The sequence below is a fragment of the Mastigoproctus giganteus genome, chromosome 14 (genome assembly GCF_048544385.1).
Source record: "Mastigoproctus giganteus isolate SK-2022 chromosome 14, ASM4854438v1, whole genome shotgun sequence".
NCBI lineage: Eukaryota > Metazoa > Arthropoda > Arachnida > Uropygi > Thelyphonidae > Mastigoproctus > Mastigoproctus giganteus.
The window spans coordinates 51,056,949-51,080,850 of NC_143588.1; the positions used below are offsets into that span (position 1 = coordinate 51,056,949).

General features: G+C 36.6%; 1 protein-coding gene across 1 annotated transcript in view; it reads left to right on the top strand.

The window, feature by feature from the left end:
• The window catches only part of LOC150075134 (leishmanolysin-like peptidase), an 807,866-nt gene extending 789,406 nt beyond the window's left edge, over positions 1–18,460 (top strand). The window contains 1 exon segment of the mRNA XM_090388304.1: positions 17,934–18,460. Within this exon segment, the coding sequence (XP_090244430.1) occupies positions 17,934–18,095 (162 nt within the window). The 3' untranslated portion in view covers positions 18,096–18,460.
• The last annotated feature ends 5,442 nt before the right edge of the window (positions 18,461–23,902 follow it).

The following is a 23,902-nucleotide window of genomic DNA, read 5'->3' on the forward strand; positions in this document are numbered from 1 at the left end:
ATCAGCATCCTCGATGGGTGTAATGTAGTCTTTCAAGTGGTCCTTCACGGCTTCACTGATATAGCTATCACATGGTATATTATAAATTACTCCACTTTTGCATAACAAGTTTCGGTTTTTTTATGGGGGGGGGCAATACTCTGAGATACCACCAGGTAGAAGGAATTCAAGGTATACCATATTGGTTTGAGTCTGAGGGTCAAAAAATCAGCATTCATGTGTTTTTGGATTAAAAAAAACTCCAATAATTTAACTTTTGTTCAGGATATTCCCATCACTGGAAGGCTATTCTGACTTTATTTCTTGTCTATCTGTTTCTAATTGACAATGTTCCCCTGCCCTGTCCATGAATGTGTGAATAGTACTATTGGGGTTTAAAGGGGCATGTACATCAGCATTGGTTGACAATATATCAAAATTGTTATGTATGTGCCTATCCTCGTTACAATACATCAAGGAAGTGTAGAGCATAGTCATTCTCAACCTCTGTTGTAGATTTTAGAAAACTGGGACATCTGTTAAGATATTCCAGGAGAGAAAGGTGGTTGTATATCTTCTGTAGGGTAATTGGGAAAAGGAACAGTGTTTTTAGTATCTCGAAGGATGTTCCAGTTTTCTAAAATTTGCTCCTTGATGTGAAGTCTTTATGTAAGGAGGATACACTCACACTTAACAACTTCGGTATATGAGTAAACTAATGTGAATATGGGCCAATATACTAACTACAGGTCATGTTATGCTCCCTCACACCACAGCAGTACTATCTGCACACTTGTGGACAGGACATGGTTATGCTATCAATCAGAAGTCAAAACAGCCTTCCACAGATGCAACTTTCCTGGACAAAAGTGAAATTACTGGGTGAAAATCCGAAAACACAAATACTGATATTCTGCCATCATGCATCCCTACACCAGACTCAAACTGAGCATCCACTATAGCTCACATTCCATCCCTTTAAAAACCTCTATACCAGTTATGCAAAAAAAAGTTGGGGTAGTTTATAGTATACCATATAGAGACTGCAATGTGAGCTATATAAGTAAGCCATCCATCATCTGGAGGACCCTTTGAGAGACCATATTTCATCCATCAAGATGCTCATTTTGCACAATCATCAATAGTCATACTCCATTTTAAAGGAGGAACGTGACCTCCTACAAAATGATATTCAAATAATTCATAGTGTGTGCATAAGATTTCAAGACTTGTTGCTCACTGGAATCTGCCTACATATGCAGCATTCTTTGAACACTAATACCACGTTGGTCAAGGTTTTTACAGCTCCGGCGAATGCTAAGTTTTCATTCATATTTAGTCGTTTTATTGATTTAACTGTTATACTAAATTATTTCCTATAATTAGCTTTATAGTTCTAGCCAGGCTCCGTGGTTTATTTTGAAAGTTAATACTTAGTGTCTGTAGATTTTATGTTTGTAACTTGCCGCCATTGTTAAACGATACAGAATACCATAAAACTAGATAGCGAAATACGTAGCAGTGTATTAGAAATCTGTTAGATTAATATAGTATTATCAATAAAATTTATTAATCTTATTAAATTTCATTGTTAATTAAATTATACTTAAATGGAATCATGACCCAGACTAGAGCAGCAAAGCAGCGTTCACGGAATAGCCAGAGTGCTGTGGCTCGCAGGAGAAGCGAAGGGGGCGATCCTCCCATGCAATCACAGTCTAAAACAATGTGCAAAATGTGAAATATATTTGCAGTCCTGTCTAGAACAGGACACGATCTAGCCAAGAAGGATGTCTTTGTGTGTGCTAGGTGCAGAGACTGCGAAGAAATTACATGCCAGCTCAGCATTCTGATGGGTATCTATGACAGTTTGAGGTGTAGGGTAAATGCCCTCAAAGAAATTAATGTGAGGGGCCCATCAAAGCTCTCAGCAGCCCAACTCAACGCCAGAGCTCACTCCTGTGCATCAGGCAACACAGCTGCAATCTCCAAGGCAGAATGTTCTGATCCTACAGAAACTAGTTATTGTCACTGACTCTATTGTCAGAGAGACAAGGAATATAGTATGCAAAAAAGGATAGGTGGAACAGGAACAGGATATCTCTGCCAGGGGAAAAATTTGATGACGTTGTAGAGCAGATATTGTTGTACATGTTGGCAATAATGACCTTAAGAGTAAGAGATCTGCAGATTTACTTAACAAGTACAGGTCAATGCGGAAAAAAAAGTCGCGAGTTAGGGTTAAATTTGAAAGTGTCTGCAATTCTACCCCGACACGATAGGAGGGGGCGGGTATATGATTAGAGCCTTGTCAATAATCAGTTCGGCCCTGGAGAGATTGTGCAAGGCTCACAGGGTAGAATTTTTTCAGCGTGGTCTGTGCTTGCTAACAGGAGAGACTGCTTCTACAGGGATGGGATACACTTAGATAGAAAGGGTGCAAGAATATTTCCTGATGCTATCAAGGCAGTGTTAGGTGGGTTTGAAAACTGCTAGTTTGGGGGGAGGATTCAGAGACTAAAAGGTTAATAGTAGTCGCAAGCAGAAGCGAAAGTGATTCTTGCACTGTAGTAGTAGTAGTAACATGTGATGCAAGAAAGCAAATGTATGAGCTTATGCAGCATCAGCCAAAAAAAAATCACACCATTCCCTCCAAATGCCTGTCCAGTTCCTCCTTAAATTTATTCAACCTATCAACTTCCACAACGACAGATGGAAGTTTGTTCCAGCAATTAACCACCCGCTGACTAAAGGCAAATTTCCGCACATCTATTCTACATCTGTCCTTCCTCAATTTCAATTTATGCCCCCTTAAGTTCGTAATCTGAACAAGTGGAAGGATCCCATCAGAATTCAGCATGCTCAACCCATTCAAGGCCTTATACACCTCAATCAGATCACCGCGCAGGTGCCTAGTCTCCAGCCACTGCAATTTGCAGAACTTAAGCCTCTCTTGGTAAGAGGATCCCTTCATTCCCCTCACCAATCTTGTTGCCCTTCTCTGTACACGCTCAAGAAAATCTACATCCTTCCTAAAATGAGGCCTCCAGACCTGTACGCAGTACTCAAGGCAAAGGCCTGACCATCTTATACAGAGGGACAATCACCTCCTTTTCCCTGCTAGCAAAATTCCTATATATCATTGACAAAACCCCATGACCTGCCCTGGAAGCCTGTCTGCATTGCTCAGAAAACTTCACATCTGACTGCACAATTACTCCCAGGTCTTTTTCATTTTCTATCACCTTAAGTGTAATACCACACAGTTGGTACGTTTCTCTGGGGTTACTTCTATTGTAATGAGCAGCAGCCTAGAGAGCAAGTTGCTGGGGATTTCAAGACCTGCTGAGAGTCATCATGGAACAAGTAAATACATGGTTTGTGTTAGGGTAACTAAGGGTAACTCTTAAGTTGTTGTTATTTGATTTTAGGAGCATTAGCAACTAAGGCCATATTGCTCTGGAGATATGCGGTGGTCATTCCCTGACCTTGCCGCATCCTCTGTAAAGAAAATTTAGGCACATGGGCTGAGAAGTGGCAACTGAAGTTTAGCATTGACAAATGCAAAGTACTACATATGGGTAGCAGTAACCCAAGAGAAACGTACCAACTCTGTGGTACTACACTCAGGGAGGTGGAGAATGAAAAAGACCTGGGGATAATTGTGCAGTCAGATATGAAGTTCTCTGAGCAGTGGAGATGGGCTGCCAGAACAGGTCATGGAATTTTGCTAGCAGAGACAAGGAGGTGATTATCCCCTTGTATAAGGCAATGGTCAGGCCACACCTTGAGTACTGTGTACAGGTCTGGAGGCCTCATTTTAGGAAGGATGTAGAGTTGCTAGAACGAGTACAGAGAAGGGCAGCAAGATTGGTGAGAGGAACAAAGGGATGTGCTTATGAAGAAAGGCTTAATTCTGCAAGTTGCAGCATCTGGAGATAGGCACCTGCAAGGTGATCTGATTGAGGTGTACAAGGCCTTGAATGGTTTGGGCAGGCTCAATGCTGATGGAATACTTCCGCTTTCTCAGACTAAGAATCTGAGGGGACATAGATTCAAATTGAGGAAAGACAGTTGTAGAATAGATGTGTGGAAGTTTGGCTTCAGCCAACAATGGGTAGTTGATTTCTGGAACAGACTTCCATCTGTTGTTGTGGAAGTTGATAGCTTAAATAAATTTAAGGCTGAACTGGACAAACGTTTAGAGTAACCAGGTGGGTGAAATGAGAAGGGCTTTTTTTTTTTTTTTTTTTTTTTTTTGGCTGATGCTGTATAAGCTTGCTTTCTTGCATCATATGCCTCAACTAAAAATCTATCATGCTGCATCAGTTGGATGGTCTTGCCCCCTGGCAGGCTTTTCTCTCCCATTCCTTCCTGCTTACATTTCTGCCTCTTATGGGTAATTGATGAGTGACCAGAGGTTATGTTAACCACGTGACAGTTATGAATTGCTTCTTTCCTTTCGTTCCACTGTTGACTTTTATTCTATGTAATACTTTTACTTTTTTTTTCACATATTTATGCTCACTGCCCTCATGAAAGTGTTACAGTTGATAAAGGCAGCATGCAGATGCTGAAAGCTCCTGTGTTTTTAGATTTTAATTTTACTTCATTATATTTTTAACATATTACAGGAATATTTTAAGAATTTATTTGTATATTTTTAATAATAAATATATTCTGAAATGTGATTGGAGTAAGCAAGAATTATTCATGAAACTCTTAGCCATAATTATGAGATTATCCTTGGGTTTGAGGAAGGTCCCTATAGACTGGAGATTGTCATCTCCTTCTTTGGGGTGTGCCTCTGATGTCTATACTGCTCTAGATGTTCCCTCAGTTAGGACAAAATCCACGCCCTTGGCAATCCCGGGTTGTTGCAGCTCTGGATCGCGTTGTGTTTAAGCTTGAGCAATCACTGTATGTTGATCAACCTCCGCGTAACCCTTTCTTTTATTTCTACTGGTGTGTTTTCAGCTATTGACACACACACACACACAGAGAGAGAGAGAGAGAGAGCAAAACGTAATATAACATATAACATTTATTAAGTAAAAAAAACATGTATACAGAACTTGCATCCTCTATGGTTTAAATGTAAATCATATTGCTTCCAAAACTCGGCTCAAAAAGCAAGAATTTAAATTAAAGCTTATAAGACTGTATAGTCAAGTATTGTCATAGTAATGTGCAATTCTACCTTCTGGAAATATTCATTCCTTGACTTTGTTATTTACAAAATTACTATAAGCTGGACGAACTATAATGTTCATAAAGCACCTTCGTATTTTGTATATCTTAGGTAAAAGGAAAACATTTGGTGACCATACCTTAGGTACCCAGTCACCTCTTATCAAATATTCTCATTATCCTTAAAGGACTAATGTTTGTCCATATTTGATTATTTTTACTCCCTTTTGACATTTAATTTACTAGGGGAAACCCTTCAGGTACTTTAGACAATCATAGTTATTCCACACATTGTTGAATTGACACAGATTTTAGTACGTAAGAAACGGTGGTTTAACGTAATTTTACTGTCTCAGACATTATCATTCACACATATGGAATGGTTTCCTTACCGGTTAAATCACCAGAGTCTTTCGATAACCTGCTCTGGTCTTTCACCAGAGCAGGTTATCGGCTCTCCTTCCCTCAGTGGCATACTTGGGCATTGCCTCTAGACTTCTGAATATTCTTGCAGTCCTTCCTCCTCTTTTTACAACTTCAGCTGCTCCAGCCCACTAGAACAAATCCAATCACCATCCCCCCCTACGCATTGCAAAAGACTGCTCCCTCTTCTCTCCATTACGCTTCTCTATTACTTTCTTCACACTGTCCCCCCCCTCTTTGGTGCCTCTCAGAACCCTTTAAATACTCTCGTTTTCTCGTTCTATGTCACAGAGACAAAGTCATCCAAGAATGCCCATTTTCACATTAGCACTACCTTTTTTTTTGGTAACCATCCTGCAAAACATCCAGGCATCCTGTCTCTGTCATAGCAATAAAACCCCTTGTAGTACCCCTGTGGGAACTGTGTGAGAACTGAGGCACTCTCCTTTGCTTCTGCTATGTTGTTGAGAGGCCTGCGACAGCAAGTTGAAGCGAGAAACTGTGCAATATCAGTACACCCACACTTTCTTCCTGGAAAATAAGATTCTCTTCCCTTATTGTACTAAACCGTAGGTTCCAAATGAATAGAGTTTTATGATTTTATCCTAAAGATCCCAAGAAATGATTTCAGCTATACCATAGTTAGCTACATCCACCTGATCGTAGAGACACAGGAATTCTTGGTCTCACAAGATGTTTGAATATCTCTCCTATTCATGGGGGGGAGGAGCAAAGTGAATAATTACAGACCTGTAAGCTGCTTCACTTCTGGGTCAGGAAAAATAATGGAGTCAGTATTTAAAGAAGTAATGTGTGATCATCTTGACAGCAACTCAGTTATATGGCAATCAAAGCATGGGTTTGTTAAGGGGAGATCTTGTTTGACAAATCTAATTACCTACGATAAGGCAGTCACAAAGGAACTGAATGAAAAAATAATTTTGACATAATATACTTAGACTTCTGTTAAGCTTTTAATAATGTTTCACACAAATACAGATTGCACCAGTGTGGCATTAGGGACAAGTTACTGTTTTGAATAAAAGGGCAGTTCAATGGCAGGAGACGTAAAAGGTTTTTAATGGTCACTGTTCTTCATATGCCAATGTTATTAGTGGAGCCCCTCGGGGTTCATTGTTAGGTCTGTTACTGTTGTCAATATTTTTTATGAAGGCAAACAAGTTTAATGTCTGTGTGTGATGATACTAAGTGGGCAGGATGGCACTAATGACTGTAACCAGGGTATAATAATCCAAAAAAGACTGGGATAAATTAGGAAGATGGGCAGAAATAACCAAAGAATAACATATACCAATGGGGGAGATATTGTACACAAGGTAGTGAAGAACAAAAGAGACTTGAGGGTTAATTATACAAAGTTCTCTGAGCATTGCACATAGGCTGCTACAACAGCTTATGGGGTTTTATCAATGATATGGAGGAGTGTTTCCAGCAAGGACAAGTTGTTATTGTTGAGTTTAATGACACAGGCTGCTAGGGCCATATTCTGTCTTTCTAATGGTGGATATGAAATATTAGCTTCATTGTAATAACTATATTTTATGATATATTTCTATATGATTCAGGAAAATAAATATAGTAGAACCCGGATAAGAAGTTTTCCAAGGTACCAGAGGTTTGGAACTTCTTAGAAGGGAAAATGACCTAAGGGTATGAAATATTAACTACACAAATAAAAATGAAAAGATACACATAAATATGAATCATCATGTGAATTTTAGGAAACTATCAAGAATAAAAATTGTCATTTAATGCAAAACAATATTTATTAGCCACGATTTAATATGATTTAATAAGATTTCAAAATTATAATAAGGGTGCAATGAAAATGATAAAATTCAATTACAATAATTACGAATAGTACAAAAAAAAAAACTAAAAATTTTTATAATTTTTTTTTCAAGTAGCTATCCAGAGAAGGCTACTTCAAATATTTTGAAGAGTGCTTCATACAGAATAAATCAATTTCCTAACACTGACTCAGGAACATCAGGTTCACCATGAATGAATTACTGCCATGAAGAGAAGCCAATCACTGAATCTTGGAATGTTGGTACAACAGGCTCATCTTCTTGTTCAGACTCACTATCTGTCACGTTTTGATCTTTAATACTTTGCAATTCACATGTGATAACATCATCATAATCATAAAAATTTACTGTAAATCCGAAAATACTCTGTAGAAAATCCCATCTGTCAAAAGGAATCACTTCCTGTTTATCACTTTCAACACTTCCCAACATTTTCTTCTATATCATAGAACCCAGCCTTTTTAAAGGAATTAATTATAACAGTAGGGCTTAGTGTATCCCATGATGCTTCTAAATAATGCATTGCACCTAACAAAGAAAATTTTGAACTTTTCAGTTTTTCCATTGTTCTATAAGGGTAAGCAATTTATGTACAAGGTACTAACAAAAATGCATCTTTAAAACTTTGATCACTCCTGATCCATTGGTTGCACAGCTGACGTGGAATCCCCAGGGAAGAACTCCACATGGACATTTGTCTAAGTGCTCATTGTTTTTCAGATGAGCATGGCAGTATCAACAAATAAAATAATTTTTCTATTCTCTCCTGCCATCTTTGAATCTAGAGCTCTTAAATACTCATCAAAAAGAGCACAAGTCATCCATGCCGTTTTATTGTTCCTGTATTTACATAGAAGTATTTTCACATTCTTGAAACAGCAGTACAGACAAGCTGCCAGAGCAGGTCATGGGCTGTTGTCAATGATATACAGGAATATTGCTAGTAGGGAAAAGGAGGTGATTATTCCTTTGTATAAAGCAATGGCCAGGCCATGCCTTGAGTACTGCGTACAGGTCCAGAGGCCTCATTTTTGGAAGAATGTAGAGTTGCTTGAGTGAGTACAGAGAAGGGCAAGATTGGTGAGGGGAACAAAGGGGTCCTCTTACCAAGAAAGGTTTAATTTCTGAAAATTGGAGCATCTGGAGACTAGGCACCTGTGAGATGATCTGATTGACGTGATAAGGCCTTGAATGGGTTGAGCAGGCTCAATTCTGATGGGATTCTTCTTCTTGCTCAGATTACAAACCTGAGGGGGCATAAATTCAATTGAGGAAAGACAGTTATAGAATAGATGTGCGGAAATTTGCCTTTAGCCAGCGAGTAGTTGATTGCTAGAACAAACTTCCATCTGTCATTGTGGAAGTTGATAGCTTAAATAAATTCAAAGAGGAATTGGACAAACATTTAGAGGGAATGGATGTGTGAAATGGTTTTTTTTTTTTTTTTGGCAGATGCTACACAAGTCTCACTTGCTTTCTTGCATCACATGCCTCTGCTACTACTACTACTATTAGTTTCTCTGAGCCATTCATATTAGACTCCACTAGCACTGTAATTCTCTCCTTACTCATTTTACCACCATGGCTGGTTGGTAGTTTTTGGTTTTATTGGTGCATCAGCAACTAAGGCTATAATGCGCCCTAATTCGTCAACATTAAAAATATCACACTTTCTATATTGTTTGATCAAAACATGTAGTTTCCATTTCCTCCACTCATCAACTTGTAATATATTCATAGTAGAAGATTCTCTGCAAATTACTTTGTAAACTAAACCAAATTTTTTAAAGAATTATCAAAAATAAAAAATGAATAGCAAATGCTTAGAAAACAGTACTCACCTTGAGTTGCTCATGACTATTGGCACCACCGGGCTTCTCTCTTTTTTTCATTTACGTTTTTTAACCTCTTTATGACAACCAAGGATTGGAGATCTGCATTTCTACTTCCTTGCGCTCATTTTAAAATCTGTTTAAAATATTTTCACCCCATTCCCCACCTTAGTTCTTTTTAATGCTTCTTCCAACCTAAATTTAACCACCATCTACCAAAAAAATTTTATTGCAGATTTATACAAGGTGAGTACCGTTTTCTAAGCATTTGCTATTCATTTTTTAGTCAGACTTATCACAGTATTATAAGGTTACTATAATTTCACTATTATCAAATATGCTAATGGTAATCTATAAATAAATAAAGTACAATATTATAAGTTTAGCGTTCAACATACCTTAATTAAAAGGGTACAATTACAATAAGACACAGCAACGATCCACTAAGTAATTCAGAACCATTAAGTTCTCACGGTAAACGCTTCGCTGTGCTTCATATGGTTGACGCGTGAAGATTTAAATATAGAAATAAAGAATTTATATATTTAAAAAACATATTAAGTGAGAAAATGTCATTATAATAATACACTGTGTATTCTTTATCACGAACTTTTTATGCGGGAAAACTTTTTACCTGGAAAAGTTCTTACATGGGAAAATAATATATTATAATATTTAGCGTTGAAATTAGGACTCATGAAACCAAACCTAGTACAGGGGAAAACTTCTTATGCAAGAATTTCTTATCCGGGTTCTACTGTAGTTCTTTTTTATTAGGATCATCTCCCAGAATCTGCAATAAATTTATTGATGACTGTGTATTAGCAATTGGTTTAAAGGTATTTAAGCGGATATTTTGAAAGTGGGGACATTCCACTAATAAATGGCGAATGGTCATTTGTTAATAGATACAGGTGAGTGAGATACGTATGCTCAATCCGTAGCCTTCCTAAAATTGTTTCATCTCATCTGCTGTCCTGGAAGCTGGAGAGCCACAGCTTTGGTTCTGGTTTTATTTGGTATAATTTGTTTCCTGGATAACCTCTCCAGATTAGCGACCAGCTATTATAACATGCTTTGCAGATAATGTTTATAATCAGTATATGAAGTTTGGAAAGTCTGCAAAAGAGTAGTATCTGGTTGTTTAGCTGCAAGATCTGCTCTTTCATTTCCTGTTATTCCAGAATGTCCTGGAATCCAGCAGAATGTCACAGTTTGGTTTGACCCATTACAGGCAAGTAATTTAGAATGGATTTGTTTTATTACAGGGTGAGATGTGTTCGTATTACTACTTATAGCAGAGACAACACTGAGTGTGTCAGTATATATCAAGGCAGACGAAATTACAAGTTAAGTAATATGATCCAGAGCCAAGCTTATAGCATAAAGCTCAGCAGTGAAGATCTGTATTCGACTGGTAATGATACAGACGTGGTGAATGACAGGAAGACTGCCGCAGCACCTACTGGGTCTCAGTTTTTGATCCATCTGTATAGACTTCACATGCCTTTGAGTTAGAAAGAGAGTAAGTTGCATATAACTGTGCAATACTGAAAGGAGATAAGGTAGATCTGATGGTGTCATGTCCTGAAATACATTACCAATTTCTATATTCCATGATTCAGCTAGTTCTTTAAGTCTAAGGGGAACAGGTCGGGTATTCATTTAGCATTAGTAGAAACCTACGATGCAAGAAAGCAAGCTTATGCAGCATCAGCCAAAAAAAAAAACAACTCCCATTTCACTCCTCCATTTTTTCCAAATGCCTGTCCAGCTCAGCCTTAAATTTATTTAGGCTATCAACTATCTGCACCAATCAACCATTTGGTTTGCTATTGTAAAATGACTCCCATTCGGTATTGTATAGGCATCCCCAATCAGAGTGAGAAGGTAGACTGCGGATTTTTGCAGCATACAGGAGAAGTAATGTTTTCCTGCGGAGATGTAACAAAGGTTCATGGGCTTCGACGTAAGGACTCTGAACTGGGGAGGTTCTGAAAGCCCCTAGAGAAATTCTCAGAGCACTATGCTGGATGGTGTTTAACCACTGTAAAGTACTTTTACTCCCAGAGTCATACACTGGAGAGACATAGTCCAAGCGAAACCTGAAGATATGAGGTGCTGATCGACAAGGTATGTCGATCAGACCAGAGCAGTTCGAATTCACTCAATTTATTGATGACACTTCCGAGATTACTGTATAAACAATTAAGACTTAGCATTCTTGTATGGTTAACTACCCTAACACACTCCTTGAAGTTATTTAAGCTTGCTGCCCTAGCTTTAGCTACCCACTCATTTGCAACCTTTCTGCCCTCAGAACATCTTGCTATTATGTTCTGTTGGGGTAACAAACAACAACTCTTTGAGTATGTGCAAACATTACTTTGACCAACATTATCAGATATACGTGTATCTATATTACCTTGTCGCCCCCCCCTCCCAAAACTAGCAGTTTCCCTGAACCTTTAAGGTATCCTCAATGATACTGGCAAAAACTCTTGTGCCATCTTTGTTTAAATGTATTCCATCTCTACAAAACAGATTCCTTCTACCTACAAGTGCAAGCCAAGCTGATAAAAATTTCCCACAAAAGCCTTGCAGAGTCCTTCAAGACTTGAGTTAATCCACAAGGCTTTCAGCATATAAGCACTCCTATTGTGCCTGGACAGAATTGCAGACACATAGACATTCTGACCTAACTCACTGCATTTCTTCAGCATGGTCCTATATTTGTCTAACAAATCGTCAGATAGTGTGTGCTTAATATCATTAGTCCCCACATGAATAATAATATTCTCTTTACTTCCCTTAACATCTAACAATTTGTTGGTGACATCATTAATTGTTGCTCCTGGAAAACATACCCTGGTTCTAATCCACCTATCGTTATTACAAAAAATATTTCCCTGATAATGGAGTCTCCTAATAGAAATAAGTCCTTCTGAACCAGAGCAGTTTGCAGTTGGTTATTCTACTCTGAAGTCTGAATTGGGAGTACATCACTTGGTAGGTTACTAGAGTCTTGAGTCACTGACGAGCTCCCAGTTATGTTATTCTCGAGGGCAGGCACCCATTTTTTCAGTGACTCAACTTCTTCTAGCAACCACCAAGTTTTAACTTAAGATCGGTACACTCCATACAATGGTGACAAAGAAAAGAATCGCTAGGTGAGCTATGATTATCCATTAGGCTGACCCTGGAATACATGCCACAGGTTCTGCAAACAATAAAATCATGATTTACCCAGAAATCGCCATCAGCTATTTCTGTATGAGTCATGATACCTTCTGATGAAGTGTTCAAGGTAGATCTTGTCACAACCATTGTTAAAATTTACTATATATCACAGAAAGTAACTTTAAAAAAAAAAAATATATATATATATAGTATGAATCAGAGCTGTAATGCTCAATACATTCTACGTTGATATTAATATTTATAAAATAATAAGAGGAGTTTACCTTAATATAGTACATGGAACACTTATGTATGATACTCTCCAGAAATTAAATTGAAAAACTTGCATTAGAGTAAAAATAATTAAAAACCAATTTAACACAATTAAAAATATTAAAAAGAATCTAACGAAAATATTCAAAACGATTTTCCTTCCTTTTAATTTTAACTTTTTTTTACTCTAATGTAAGTTTTTCGATTTTTTCGTTTTAATTTCTGGAGAGTATCATACGAAAGTGTTCTAAGTACTATATTGAGGTAAACTCCTCTTATTATTTTACAAATATTAATATCAACGTAGAACATATTGAGCATTACAGCTCTGATTCATACTATCTAAAGGAAGGAAAATCGTTTTGAATATTTTCGTTAGATTCTTTTTTATATTTTTAATTGTATTAAATTGGTTTTTAATTATTTTTTACTCTAATGTAAGTTTTTTGATTTTTTTTTCGTTTTAATTTCTGGAGAGTATCATACAGAAATGTTCTACATACTATATTGAGGTAAACTCCTCTTATTATTTTAAAAATATATAAATTTATAATATTATAAAAATTAAATCTACGAACTATTACAGGAAAAAAAACTTATATTAAATAAATTATTTAAAAGCAATTATCTAACCTTCTTAATCCTATTCTAACTTTCCAATTACTATACTCTCCCTGCACTATGAAGACACGTCTGTTCACTACAAATGCATAACTATTAATTGGGAGGTGGGGGGTTACATTATAACCATGATTACTTCCCTCCATCATTTTGCCACTTTAATACTAATATCACAATGGTTTGGTCTTAACACTGCATTAGAACAAACTTCATACCTTGAGTTGCCAAATTATTGTTCCACTTGCAAACAGTTGATTTTACCAAAATGGCTACAAGAAGAAAACAAACTGTGCTATAGCAACATGCTTGATGATGAGCTCACTACCGATTCATTCCAGGTGTAGCCTCTGCAGCACAGTTTTTTGTTCTCCTCTTGCATTTACCCATTAGAATTATAGTCAAGCATTTATTTAAAAGCCGAGTTATAAAATAAGCCACTAAGGCAGATTTACTAATCCCAATTCATTAATTGTGGTTTCAATTACTGAATTGGTAATTTACAGGCCTACTGTGAAGAGAAGTGAGTCAGTAAATTTGAGCCTTGTACTCCAGTTTAAAAAAAAAAAAAAAAAAAGGAAAAGAAAAGAAAAATAGATATGTAACTTAACTTGCTAGATGGAAATCTGCCTGTGATGCACACATTTTGAAAAGAAATAATGGTAAGTATGTCTCATTTCTAGTGCAATTTGCAGCACACTTAGCAATATATTTTTCTTAAATCAAACATATAATCATGGTGCTGTGATTCACAAATTGTTTACTAATACTTAGTGCTTTTGGAATTCTGTGTCTTTCACTATAACATCTGAGGTGGGGAGAAGTTTTTCAAAACTAAAACTCAATAGAAACTTATGTGCAATCAGTGATGCTTTCAAGAACAAGTTAATAGCTTGGTTATTTTGTCAACAGAAAAATGCCTAAATTTCAGTTGAGTAAAATGGCTGATCCACTCTTCAGATGTGAAAAGACTAGGCTTCTTGACTAAATCTGTCCATTTCATTTTCTCCATTAAAAGAGATGTTTTTGGTGTGGTGGTTTCATGACACACACAGGCGTCTATGGCCAAAATGTGTCATCCATATGCTATTTAAGAAGTGAAGTATGTACATGTTAATTTTATGATTGTGTAATAATATGACTTATGTGATAATAGAGCTCAATTTTCCTAAGATAATTGTAGATAACTATAAAGCTTACTCATGTTGGCTTTATTTCCAAGTACTCAAAACAGTGTTAATGAATACACTGTGCCCAGGATTAATTGGAAAGACACTTCACTGATGGATTCAAGATGTGGACAATCGACTAGGTGCCATACCGTAAATTTGGTTTTCCAGTCATGTTGGAGACTCACCTCCTCCTATTAATAAATATCTGTAGATAATGAAACAATGTCCAATCCTCAACAACAATATGGTGAATGCAATGATCCTAGAGCAATTATTGAACCTCATACTGCCATGCCCTGCTGGGTTTTGGTATGGAGAATGATCAAGTTTTGATAGTCAGTGTCATTGGTGTTCGACAATGGCAATCTGACTGCTCACTGAGATTCTGAAACCTGTCACTGTCCCTATTCTTAGTGGAGTGCCTATCACTATTTTTCAGCAGGAGAACACCCAAACACATACCACAGGGGTCTCCTCTGAGTATCTTCATGGTGTTGATTCACTGTCTTGGCCAGCCAAGACTCGGATTTCTTCTCCATCAAGCAGCACAGACCAGAGATATTCTATGGGACAAGGTACAAGAGGCTTGGTGGGAAATACTGCAGGAGGCTATTCAACACCTGTATGACTCAATTCTGAGATGCTTAGGTCATTGTATCTCCAACTGTGGTGGATTTGGATTTACATTATATTTATCTGTCCATTGTAATTGTCATTTTGTGTCATTAAATGTGTTCTCTCACACAGCATCTTGTTTATGTAACTTTTATCAGGTGTTCATTAAGTCATTGGCTATCATTAATTTAAGTATCTCTCTGTATTCCTGTTCCTTCAGGTTGCTGCAATTTCAATGTCATAGAGTGTATTTATACCAGACAAGTATGTGGTGATCAGCTAAAACTCTCAAGTTGTTTAAGTTTTTAAGTAAGAGGTTTGCAGCTGTTTGATATGGGCTAAAGAATTTAGTTTCTTTAGAAAGAAACTAAATTTAGTTTCTTAAGTTTAGTTTCTTAAGCCAAGAAAATGAATATTAGGCAAAAGAGGAATTATGTGGTTTCCTAATTCGAGCTCTAAATCAGAAAGCACATTTTTTATTTTCTGAAAAAGTAAACACCGAAATGAATGCCTTTTAAGGTGATCAGTGGAAACCACTATTTTTAGTCCAAGTTGCTATTTAATTGATGGTTCCTTGCAATTGTTGCTCTATCATCTCTCATATTAGGTGAATGGCATAAGATACTAAAGTCTTCTGCATGTACAGTGGTGGAAACTGTGGATTGAAGGTTTTGATAATAAAGAGAGTGGGCTCAAAACTGACCCCTGTGGGACCCCTTTCTTCTTGGCTGAAAGTCTAGTAAAAAAATTTTCAATTCAAACCTGAAAAGAATAATGTTTTAGAAAGTTCCGGATGAATTTTGGACAATTACCTCTCAGAATTAGCAAATGTAGATTATTCCATAGAACCACCAGCTGTATCAAAGACCTGCCAGCATATAAGCCACATTGTGATGAATTAATATGATTTTCTGTGGTTAGTATACAGGTGATGTGGGTGAGCATTGACCATTTTTTCTATGGCTTTTCTTATGTAGCTAGTAAGGCTGTGGGTCAGAATTGCTCTGGGTTGATTTGGTCCTTGTCAGGTTTTAGTATGGCTATTACAAAAGCATGGCACCATTTTGTTGAAAAAAGGTTTTAAGCAAAAATTTAGTTAAATAGTATGAATAGCATTTGAAGTGCCTGTTCACTAAGTTGTTTCAATGTGGTGTTTACCTTAGATGTGCAAACCAGCTACTTAAGGATTAAGGAGGATCTAAGGTAAACACAGTTGCACTATGTGACATTGTCCATCACTCTTGTTGAACATCAGTTATACATAAAAAATAAATAAATAATATATGTGATAGGTATTTCTGATATTTTGGAAATAGGCATTTCTGGTGTGAATATACAGTAAACCCCCGCTATTCGCAGGGCTTATGTTCCTGAGAAATGGCGCGAATACCAAAAACGTGAATACCGAGTTATGGCTCCCATAGTAATAAAGGGGTTCCATTCCAAAGTATGAAATATATAAGAAAAACTAGTCTAAAATTTTGTCTATGTATGTATTATATGTACCTTCATAATAAGACTATGTACATAGACAGTACGTAGTGAAATGCAAGCATAAGGCATCAAAATGGAAATAAGAAACAATTTAATATTAAATGTAATATTTATTAGAAATTTCAAACAAATCTTTCAATTCAGCGCCTTTGCTATAGCTAAAAAACTTATCCCGCCAGTGCTATCACAAGTTTCGCTAAAGTGTTGATAAAGGAGTTTTGCCTTTTCACGAATGATGAGTGAACTTAACGGAATTTTATTTTGAGTTCGGTCTTCTATCCACAGATTTAAAGCTTTTTCCATTTTTTCTAATTTAACATCACGAGTTACAGAGCAAATTTTTGAAGCAATTAGCGCGTTTTCATGGACACTACGGCGGATTTTTTCTTCCGATTTCTTGATTGATTGTACCATTGACTCATTGACTTTATGTTTTGCCACTGACGAGACACTTTCACCATTAAAAATTTTGTCTAATAACTGAATTTTACTCACTAATGTCATCACCTTTGATTTTTTCACAATTCCCTTGTTATTCGTAGCCATATTTTTGTAGGGGTTAGAAAAGAACTTGTCCACAATAAAGTCACTTTTTTCTGTTAACACACTCGAAAAGTCTGTTTACACTAACACACTGCAAAATGGTAGATTTTTCACTTTTGTAAGCATATCAATTTATAAAATTAAAAGCAAACGACGAAACATTCCATGGCAAGCACATAACACATACTGAGCAAGGATTAGAGAGAAACATCCACGCTCGTGATTTTGTGACCCCACTCCCCCCACCCACTGAGCGCTGTTTTGACCGGGAAAGATGATTTTAGCCCATGTTTTTTTATGGCGGAAAATGTTCACGGCGATTTAAAATTCACATTTTTTTAGGTTTCATTTTATATTAAATCAGCAACCGCGAATAGCGGGGGTTTACTGTACACACTTAATCCTTTGAAGCACTTTTTTTTAGCCAGAATTATTATGCCCATAAAGCTAAGATTTACTACTGCTTCAAAGGGTTAATCAATATACCCCCAGGGGCTCACATCTGGTGAGTATGGGCTTGGCACACCCATGGTCCTGAGCCGGATATCATCATTCTTCTCTTTCTTGGTGATTCCCTTTGACTTTTGACTCTTCCTCTCTCTCTCTCTCTCTCTCTCTGTGTCTCTAACACACGGTAACTCGGGAATTTTTTTTTTTTTTTTTGGCTGGTGCAGCATAAGCCTCAGGCTTCCTTGCACCATGTAGCTAATAATACTACTAATAATGATAATTATTATTAATTCAAATGTAAAGAATAACTGATATTACTACTTTCTTTGCAGGAAAAGGGAATGTGGTGTGAATCAGATGCAAGCAAGTCAGTTTACACATCAGTAGTGAAAAACTATCATAAAGACATTTTAAGTTGCAGTGGAACAAGTTTTTATCCTGCAATGAATTTGTTGTTATTTACAATACTTTTACACTATTTGGAAAGGAGATGAGAATGACACACAATTTTAGGAATACACATTGCAGGGTGCTTCCCCCCATTGTTAATTTACCCATACCCATGTGCCGGGTCTCAGATCAACTGCCAGTGATAAAGTACACTATCTTTCTTCAGAGGCTGAACCCATATTCCAAGGGCTATGCTTCGAGCTATTACCAAACCAGAGAAAGGAAAGCCAAAGTATAGGAAGTAAGGTCTTCTGGTCTGTTCGGTGAGTAATTGAAGTTAAAAATTGCTGCTGTATAGATATCTTCTAATGCAGTTTCTTCATATGCTGGCAATTTTTTAATCCATGGACCACATCTACTGTGATTTGACTCTGGTGGGATTTAGATTTTCTTGAATATGGGATATTCTACATTAAGTAAGTCTTTTATCTTATAAAGATGGAAAGACTGTGTGTGTGTGTGTGTGTGTGTGTGTGTGTGTGTGTGTGTGTGTGTGTGTGTGTGTGTGTCGCGGTGTGTGTATATATATATATATATATATGTGTGTGTGTGTGTGTGTGTGTGTGTATATATATATATATTCATAAAAAGATTCAATCTTTGTGTGATCAGTCAGACCATAACATCCTCAAGGAGAGGGGAAAAAAGACATTTCAATGTGTACAGCAAACACAAAGTTCACAAGTTAATTTTAAAGAGACAGATCCTTCTTTTAGAATCTCTGTAAATGTAAATATCTTTGCAGTTGTAAATCTATCATTACTACTAAACTGATAAGCAATTTTGAAGTTCTTAAATATACTTTTTTTTTTTTTTTTTTTTTTCATTATATTCCAAACATTGACCAGCTTATGTTAATATTTTCTCATTTTACTATCTTTGTTATCCAGCTTTATTTAATATCAGTGACAAGTTTTTAACAGGCTATACCTCAGAACCTTACCGGTCTTTGTGTCAGATATGTCATGTATAATTAAATAATGTGTATGTACCTATCTTTTTCATACTTCAGAAATACAAAGCCCTGTCCAGCTTTGGTATGTCACAACCTAGTTCTGCAAGCAGTGGTCTTCCTAATATGTGTTATTTACTTATTCCTCAGGTACATGTAACTAGTACCTTGCAACATCATTAAATTTATTACTTTGAATTCATAATTTATTCTAACCATAGTTCCAAAAATATTTTATTTATTTTCAAAGTCCTTTTTATTCACTGATGAATATTTTGTATTTCTTGGCAGAATGATGGTGCAAGTTCATAATTTTGCTGTTGTTTTAATGTAAATCTGTTGTTTTGTAGGATATGAAGGTTGTGTGGTTTTATTTAATGTGTACATATTTTTAATTTTGAACTTTTGAATGAACCTTATTTTAAAGACTCATCATGTAAAATGACTGAAGTCTAAATCATATTAATTTGATTAATTTAGTAAAAATTAGTGACATTTCAGAAAAAAAAATTCTTTTAATAAAGATTATGTATTTAATAAAGATTATGAACAATTTATTTTATGAATGTTTATAATATAAAAAAATTTGTATATAAATGGAAAAAAAAATTCTATGCTTGAAATATATTTTAAAACATTAAATTGATTAACCTTGTTAATTAGTGATACCATTATTCCTAGCATATATAACATGCACTAACCCATGAAATATAAAATTGATTAAACATTCAACTCCATGTTAAAAGTGATATTAGTGTAATTATGGAAAATCCAACTAAGTAGGTACTCCCATAATACTTTGATGATATTTCAGATTCTTGCTGGAATTTGTTATCAAAGTATATGGGAAGAAGGGAAATAGGAAAGTATTAGTGAAAGGTGCACTTTACCACCTCTCAGCCCATCTGCTTAATTCTTTGCCAGTGACCTGTAATGCATTAATAAAAATTATTTAATTCTGAGCAAGCAAAGACAGTCGCAAGATTTTTTTTTCCTACCTCCAAAAAAAAAACAGCATACTCCTTTAAAACCTAGATAAAATGACTGTACAAATGTTTTTTATATTTTCAAATACAAATATAAACTTTTTATATTTGAAAAGATGTCACAAGAGCAAACACAGTGTTGTTAAGATATTATAAAACTAACCAATCAGAGGTCATTACACCATATTTCCTTACAATGAAGTATTAGGAAATATTAAATAATAATTTAATATTTTCCACTGGGTAATAAAACAGTGAAAAGGGATGATATTGTCACTGATGCTGCTTATTAATCCCAGGAGCATACATGGTGAGCTAAAAAAATTATCCAGTGAATCACTAAAATAGAACAACTTCAAAATGTGCATTCTTCTGGTATCCCCTTCCCTAAAGAATTGTTCATGTGTGAATATATATGCAAAATATATATTCGATTTGCTCCAAACCTGAGTAGGGTCATCAACTTTAACAGATACACATCAAGTGGCCCAATGTGATTCAATCCTTCCTTCTACTTTTAATATAAGCATATAAGTCTTTGCTGTTTTTCTTTGCATTCTTTGCCAGTGACCTCATAATCTGCCTTAGCATTAGCATTAGTAGAGGCATATGATGCAAGAAAGCAAGCTTATGCAGCATTTGCCAAGAAAAGAAAAGAAAAAAAAAAAAAAAACACTTCCATTTCACCCCTCCATTCTTTCGAAATACCTGTCCAGATGAGCCTTAAATTTATTTAGGCTATCAACTTCCACAACAAGGGATGGAAGCCTGTTCCACCAACCAACTACCAGCTGGCTAAAGGCAAATTTCCGTACATCTATCTTTCCTCAATCTGAATTTATGCCCTCTCAGGTGATTATTCTGAGCAAGAGGAAGAATCCCATCGGCATTGAGCATGCTCAAACCATTCAAGGCTTTATACACCTATAATCAGATCACCTCGCCGGTGCCTAGTCTCCAGACACTGTAATTTGCAAAACTTAAGCCTTCCTTCGTAAGAGTACCCCTTTGTTCCATTCACTAATCATGTTGCCTTTCTCTGTACTTGTTCCAGCAGCTCTACATCCTTCTTGAAATGAGGCTTCCAGACCTGTATACAGTACTCAAGGTGTGGCCTGACCATTGCCTTATACAAGGGTATAATCACCTCCTTATCCCTACTAGAAAAATTCCTGTATATCATTGACAAGACACCATGAGTTACTCTTCCAGCCCATCTGTACTGCTCAGAGAACTGCATATCTGCCCGCACAATTACCCCCAGGTCCTTTTCATTCTCTATCACTGTCAGTGTAGTACCACAGAATTGATACATTGCTCTGGGGTTGCTGTTTCCCATATGTAGTACTTTACATTTGTCAATATTAAACTTTATTTACCACCTCTCAGCCCATCTGCTCAACCTTTCCAGATCCTGTTGCAGCAGCATAGCATCAGTAGTGTCCTTAACAACTGCCAACCTTTGTATCGTCTGCAAACTTGGACATTAAGCTTGATATACCATCATCAATATCATTTATAAACACAGAAAACAATGAGGGAATCCACTAATATCATTAGTCCATGATGAGCAGTGTCCATTGATTACCACTCTCTGTCTTCTCCCCTCTCAACCATCCCTTTATCCATAGAAGCAATTTGCCTCCAATGCCACACTGCTCCAATTTGTGCAGCAGTCTTCCATGTGCAACAGTATCAAAAGCCTTTCTAAGATCCAAGTATATAATATCAAAGTTATTCCCTGCATCCAGTTCTTTTGTGACTGCATCATAGTATCCAATCAAATTGGTCAGGCAAGACTTCCCCTTAACAAAACCATGCTGTGTCTGAGCTATAACTGAAGTCTTGTCTAGATGATCCTGCAGTGCTTCTTTAACCAGTGCCTCCATTAATTTTCCGGGAACAGAAGTTAAACTCACAGGTGTATAATTACTTGTGTCAGCCTTTGATCCTCCTTTGTGAATTGGGGTCACATTTGCACATCTCCAGTCCATGGGTGCCTCCTTTAATATAACTGGATAGATTCCATCCACCCCAGGTGCCTTTCTTGTGTTTATCTTCAACAATTTCTCCTCCACTTTACTCTCAGTTATTACAAGATTCTCTAGCTTACTGCCAGAGTTGAATACACCTCTGGCATTCTCCTCGCTGAATAACTCCTCATGTGTGAATGTCGATGCAAAATATTCATTTAGTTTGTTAGCTACCTGAGCAGGATCATCAACAGTTTACCCAACGATATCAAGTGGACCAATCTGATTCATCCCCTTCCTTCTAGAGTTTACATAAGTAAAGAACTCTTTGCTGTTTTTCTTTGCATCCCTTGCCAAAGATTTCTCGTAATCTGCCTTCGCCTGCCTAACCTCCTTTGTAACTTGGTTACAGATCAACTTGTATCTATCATAGGCTTCTGTGTCACGTGTTAATTTGTATGTATCCCATGCATTTTTCTTCTCTGCCATATGTCTCATTAGTTCATCTGACATCCATTTAGGCCTAAAACTTGAACAATATTTCTTGGTTGTTATGTGAAGCCTAGTAACTTCCAAGATAAGTTCTTTGAATGCTTCCCAGTTTGAATTTGCTGTTGGTAACATCATCATATAGAATTTAAATACTGTCTCAGACCATCGTAGTCTCCTTTACGAAAGCAAAAACCCTTCCCTTTACCCCTAATGGTAGTTACCTCTTTGAGTAAATCCCACTTCAGCACACTGTGATCACTGCCACCTAGTGGTTCCTTTATCTGAGATTCTTAATGCATGAAGAATGACTACTGATAATCAGATCAAGATTATTACTCCCTCTTGTTGCCTCCCGAACATGCTGATGTAGAAAACAATCATCCAATAAATCCACAAAAGCCTTGCTAGTTGTGTGAGTGACCAACCCACAAATTCCAGTCAATATCTGGGAAATTAAAATCCCTCATTATAAGACTCTCTGATTTACTGGCCCACTTTATTTCCCTGTACAGTTTCTTATTATTATACTCATCAGAGTCATTAGGCCTATAGCACACTTCTACTCTCAATTTTGATCTCCCAATGCTTATGTCACACCAAACTGACTCGACACTGCACTGTCCAGCAATGTCGACTGGCTTCACTTCCTTGGATTTTATGTGTTTCTTAACTAATAGCATAACCCCTTCTCCCTTCCTATCCTTTCTGTACACGTTGTACTCCCCAAATTCCAGTTCTGCATTCCTTATATCTGTGTGACACCACGTCTCTGATATCCCAATATCTGCCTTTTATGTTTTGAGCAATACCTCAAATTCATCAAATTTATTTACCAAACTCCTAGCATTGGTGTACACGCAAGTATACATGCACATGTTCCTATTCTTAGCTACCCTAACACAACCCATGTGTTTTCTTGTACCGCAATGACTCCCAGCAGTCTCTGAAATATCCTGCATCTTGTTTTCCAGGCTGCTGCTGCTCTTTCCAATAGAAGCAGTGCAAGAATCACTTTCACCTCTGCCAGTGGTTACTGTTAATCTATTAGTCCTTGTATCCCTCCAAGCTAGCAGTTTTCCGACCCACCTAACATTGCCTCGATAGCATCAGCAAAGCAAAGAATTCTTTGCTGCTACTTCATGTTCTTAGTCAGACCTTCCACAATCTGTCTTATTTGCTTAACACTCCTAGTAACTTGATTGTGCTCTAATTTACTATAGAGTCATCCCAATGAAAAGAATATAAAAATGTCTATGACCATTATAATTGCCTTAGTGAAAACAAGATTGTTTTCTATTACGTTTTATGAGTTATTTCTTTGAATAAACCCCACATCTTCAAAGAAAGAATATTCCAGGAATATAACTGCACCCTTACACAATTAACTCATAAGAATAACACTATCGAAAATTTGGTGTCTCACTGAAAAGACAACAGCTATAACAACT